Here is a 5,393-nt window from a genome sequence, read left to right as displayed (position 1 = left end):
AGCCATATGACAGGCAGCCGTTTTTGCGTGTGGATACTTGCATTGCTTTGCGAGGATTGCTTGCGACGAAACTTTGTTCCGAAGATTCATCCATTTATGAGGACGCGTAGGTGAGGAGGATCGGAGATCGGCTGGGCTCAGATCTAGGGAGACAGCACGCTTCGCTTCCCGCAAGGGTTGGATTGTTGGAACGGAGTGCAAGCAAGAGGAAGTAGGAGAAGTTCCTGGCAGTTGAAGCGAGGGTACCTGCCGGTGCGAAACCAAGGAACCAACGCAACGCGTGTTGACCAACGGAACGAGGTTGCACTGCACTTTTGTCTCCTCACATAATCACATTCCCCTTCCCATGTCGAGGAGCGTAGTTGGTGTTAATGTTAGACTGTTTAATGGAGTTTCATGAACATTAAAATCTATATCACATCGGTAATTTTACTAACTTAACAAGATCATTATAATGAAACACGAGCCTGTAACACCAAGCAAGCTCAGTAACAACTGGTCTTACCACGAGCTAGAATGTTACCGTGCCACAAGCTCACAGTTGCATCTCTAAAAATACATAAAAAAAATTCACTAAAATCATAGACATTGCATGTTGACCATGTTTGTTTCCGTGGCCGCGGGTCATGCGTATCGAGGCCGCACAGTGCTGCACCGCGACGATTCTACCGCAGTCGCGTTTTCGCAGCGCGCGGTGCAAATCTCTCAGCGGGATCGAAGCGTGGCAGGCAGCACCACACGCCGTTTGGCGCGATTGTGCGCGGTAGACTACCGCACTGCGAAAATAATCGAATACAAGCGGAGCCGTTATCACGTAGTATGCAAAACATGAGCTTGAACAAGTAAAGAAAGGGCGAAAAGAAATCAGGTTACGGGTGCAAAGTGATAAGGCTCACCCATCACTATTTATCTTTTTTTCTTAAGCCCAAATTATGGATAGTGGGTAATTTATATGTATTATTCCTCTTAAGTTTAGTGAAACCTTAATACACTTTTACATGTGCGTTTGGTACCTGATAATACAGTAGTAGCACCGTAAGACGCTGGATTTTCTCCCTGCAGCCTAGGATTAGGGGTCTAAAAAGGTCTAACGTGCCGACTAGGATAAAATATCAAAGGAAATCGCAAGCGCAGTAGCATGCACTTAAGCAAAGGAAACAAATCGTCCCCTTCAACACACAGTCATCACAAAACCATCTTCTCCGCGACTCCGCAAAGAATTAGGAAAACACGATCAAAACATCAAATCATATGCACCTTTTTCTAAGCCGGAGTAAATTATTCCATGAAGCCATTAGCCTGACCCCATTCACCGTACTAGTACCGCCACCAAATCCAAGCAGCCTTTCATCAGGCACAGTCAGGCTATATAAAAAGCGACCAGGGCCTCCCAAACCCCCAACGACACCGAGACGTACGCAACCCGACGCCCCACACGCAGAGGCACCGGGTCTGCCTCACGCACGCAGCAGCAGGCGCGGAAAGCGACGCGCCTCCACCGCCGCTGCTTGCCGCCTCCCTCCCATAAGCCCATACCGCCTCCTGCGTCCTGCCCGGGACGACGCGGCCAAGCAGCAGCAGAGCGCCCAAACCACCATAAGCGTCTGGCGGCGCCTGCGCCACCTTGAAGCAAGCACCGCCCGTGCGATTGGCGGATTGAAGAAGCTAGCATTCGAAGCGGCGGCCGGGAGGGGTGGAGCGGAGATGGTGGCGGCGGCGCTGGACGCAATGGCGGGGACGCGGTGGGGGCGGTGGCTGGGGCTTGTGACGGCGGTGTGGGTGCAGTGCATCTCCGGCAACAACTACACCTTCTCCAACTACTCGCACGCGCTCAAGACGCTCATGGGCCTGACGCAGCTGCAGCTCAACGGGCTCTCCGTCGCCAAGGACGTCGGCAAGGCGTTCGGCCTCCTCGCGGGTCTCGCCTCCGACCGCGTCCCGACCTGGCTCCTCCTCGCCATCGGCTCCCTCGAGGGCCTCCTCGGCTACGGCGCGCAGTGGATGGTCGTGTCCGGGGCCGTCGCGCCGCTCCCCTACTGGCAGATGTGCGTCTTCCTCTGCCTCGGCGGGAACAGCACCACGTGGATGAACACCGCCGTGCTCGTCACGTGCATCCGCAACTTCCGCCGCAGCAGGGGCCCCGTCTCCGGCCTGCTCAAGGGGTACGTCGGCCTCAGCACCGCCATCTTCACCGACGTCTGCTCCGCGCTCTTCGCCGACGACCCCGCGTCGTTCCTCGTCATGCTCGCCGTCGTGCCCGCCGCGGTCTGCGCGCTCGCCATGGTCTTCCTCCGCGAGGGCCCCAACGGAGGCGCCGCGGGCGGGGCCACCGCGGACGAGGCGGAGGACGGCCGCTGCTTCGCCGCCATCAACTCGCTCGCCGTCGCCATCGCGCTGTACCTCCTCGCCGCCGACCTCACCGGCATCGGCGCCCGCGGCGGGGCCGTATCGGCCGTCTTCGTGGCCGTGCTCCTGGTGCTCCTCGCGTCCCCCGGCGCCGTGCCGGCGCTCCTGGCGTGGAAGTCGTGGGTGAAGGCCCGCAAGGCCGCGAACGCCGACCTCGAGGAGGCAGACTCCTTGGCGGCCGCGGCGGCGCCGCTCCTCGTCGCGGCGAAGACGGCGGCGGGGAGGAGCGAGGAGGAGGAGGCGCGGGCGCCCGGCGAGCGGCCGCGGCTCGGGGAGGAGCACACCATCGCGCAGGCGCTGACGTCGCTGGACTTCTGGCTGATGTTCGCGTCGTTCCTGATGGGCGTGGGCACGGGGCTGGCCGTGATGAACAACCTGGGGCAGATGGGCGTGGCCATGGGCTACGCCGACGTCTCCATCTTCGTCTCCATGACCAGCATCTGGGGATTCTTCGGCCGCATCGCATCCGGAACCATCTCCGAGCACTTCATCAAGTACGTTACCCTCCTCCCCTCCTATGCATCTCCATATGCGACGAGGGGGCGTTTGGTTCTTTAGACCTCCTAAATTCCTATCACATCAAAAATCACATCAAAAATATTTATATATTAATTAGAAGTATTAAATATAGACTAATTATAAAACTAATTGCATAAACGGAGACTAATTTACGATACGATCTATTAAGCTTAATTAGTCCATAATTTGACAAATATGGTGGTACGGTAAACATGTGCTAATGATGGATTAATTAGGCTTAATAGATTCATCTCGTGAATTAGCCTCCATCTGTTTAGTCCTCCTAATTAATATCCGAATAGTCGATGTGACATTAATTTTAATCCACACTAAAGAACCAACCACCCCAAATTAGCATGGAATCAGGAATCATTGAACTCAAAATCCTCTTTGCCGAAATGAGATAAGATCGCGATCATAGAACTGAAATGGAAATTGAAATTCCCCACGCCTCAGTTCTGTTCGTCGTCGCTCCGGTGTCCGTAGTACGGAGTTGGTCGTGGATCTTGGTCCCCCCATGGTCAGTGTCGTGAGTCGCCCTAGAACAGTCAATATGGTCAGTTTGCTCCTAGCATTCACTATTTCACTGTAGCCGTGCCAATACTGGAGGACATTGTCCGACTCGGAGAACAAGAATTTAGCCGTGCCAATACAGTAGTGCCAATATTGTTTTGCGAAAAAAAATAATACAGTAGTGCCAATACGGGGTCGGTCGTGGATCACGGGCCCCACAATGGCAGGTCAACGTCATGACTCGCTTTATTAAAAAAATCAACATGGTCAGTTTCTACTTCTGGTACTACAGTAGCCCTGCCGATACTGGAGTACATTCTATGACCGAGAGGAGAACAAGAAAGAATTTAGGCAATTTGATTAAGAATTTAAGGAGTATATATGCGTTTGGTGCTTTGTTTACGTCCAAGTTGGTGTAATTTATTTACATTATTTAGCCATTTGGGCGGTCATAATGCAGTGCGTGTAGTATTATATTCTGCATCAAAAGCCAATTGGGAATATAAATTGTATGGTTCGGTGCATCACGGTAAAAACAAGGATGAGTAAAACAACTGATGGCTGTAGGCGGTGGCAAGTGAATAAAGCAACTGACTGCTGCATTAGTTTAAGTGCATGCCCTTTTCAATTTTTCATGTGTCGATTGTGCCCTTTTCCTCTTGGATACTGCTTGGCAATGGTAGTCAGTCTGCTTGTTAGATTCAGTATAAGGTGATGTTTCAGAGAGAGAGTGCGCCATCACTTCTGTTTTGTTTTACGGTGCGCCACTGTCATGGTTACGGGAAAACGAGAGCATCGGATTCGCCTTTTAGAAGTTTTTACAACTTGACACTGCTACGGGACTGTCGATTTCTTTTTGATTCTCTGGACTTCTTTGAATGAGACAGTCGACGCATGTTTGCAACTGTCAATCTTAATCTTTGTTGCTCGTTTGATTCTGAGTTTCTGACCACCCGAATGCTCGATTTCGAATTGTTCAGGACACGGGCGATCCCACGCCCGCTGTGGAACGCAGCCTCGCAGGTCCTGATGGCCGTGGGCTACATCGTGATGGCGCTGGCCATCCCGGGCTCCCTCTTCATCGGCTCGGTGGTCGTCGGCGCCTGCTACGGCGTGCGGCTGGCGGTCACGGTGCCGACGGCGTCCGAGCTGTTCGGGCTCAAGTACTACGGCCTCATCTACAACATCCTCATCCTCAACCTGCCCCTGGGCTCCTTCCTCTTCTCGGGCCTGCTGGCGGGCCTCCTCTACGACGCGGAGGCCACCCCGGTGCCGGGCGGCGGCAACACATGCGTCGGCGCGCACTGCTACCGCCTCGTGTTCCTGATCATGGCCGTCGCCTGCGCCGTCGGGTTCGGCATCGACGTCCTGCTCTCCGTCAGGACGAAGCGGGTTTACGCCAAGATCCACGAGAGCAAGAGGGCGAGCAGGTCGGCCGTGGCGCAGAGGGTGAGCTAGCCTCGATGCTTCTGTGGAGAGGCTCGATGGAACGGGACCGCGCCATTAGCGTTCTGGGGTTGCGCCCTGTCAATTTTTGTGTGAATAATAAGGGAAGGGGATTCATAGTCTTGATTCTTTGGACAAGATGGATGGATCGATTCGATTGCTTGGCACTGCCATATGGAACTGTGGAACTGTTGGCTGGTAAAGAGTGCTGCTTGCGAAGTGTAGTGTTACTGGAGTACTGACGGAGAAAGCTACAAAATTTTGTTGGTTCTCCTTCATTTTCGTGGCGCTGTGTATTGTAAAAAGTGTACTGTACCCTGATCGCAACGGTGTAATATAAATTGGTTTGATCGTAGCGCAGAACCTGTGGTATACTGGACAGTTGCTGGTAACTCACTCCTTGCACTCGTGCACATAATCGCAAAGGAGGCCCGAAGAAGAGCTCCGGCCACGCGCTAGGCCCATTACGCGAGACGTCACAGCTGTTAAGGCCCCAAAACCACCAAGCT

The 5,393-nt window shown here is 53.7% G+C and overlaps 1 protein-coding gene across 1 annotated transcript; it reads left to right on the top strand.

The window, feature by feature from the left end:
- Positions 1 to 1,383: 1,383 nt before the first annotated feature.
- LOC117844882 (protein NUCLEAR FUSION DEFECTIVE 4) lies at positions 1,384 to 5,103 on the top strand. The gene is made up of 2 exons (XM_034725707.2): positions 1,384 to 2,900; positions 4,419 to 5,103. Exons 1-2 carry the CDS (start codon positions 1,705 to 1,707, stop codon positions 4,894 to 4,896), a joined length of 1,674 nt encoding a protein of 557 aa, XP_034581598.1. The 5' UTR covers positions 1,384 to 1,704; the 3' UTR covers positions 4,897 to 5,103.
- The last annotated feature ends 290 nt before the right edge of the window (positions 5,104 to 5,393 follow it).

Source organism: Setaria viridis, chromosome 2, assembly GCF_005286985.2.
Source record: "Setaria viridis chromosome 2, Setaria_viridis_v4.0, whole genome shotgun sequence".
Taxonomy (NCBI): domain Eukaryota; kingdom Viridiplantae; phylum Streptophyta; class Magnoliopsida; order Poales; family Poaceae; genus Setaria; species Setaria viridis.
Note: the sequence above shows the minus strand (reverse complement) of the source record. Positions and strands in the feature narration are given on the sequence as shown.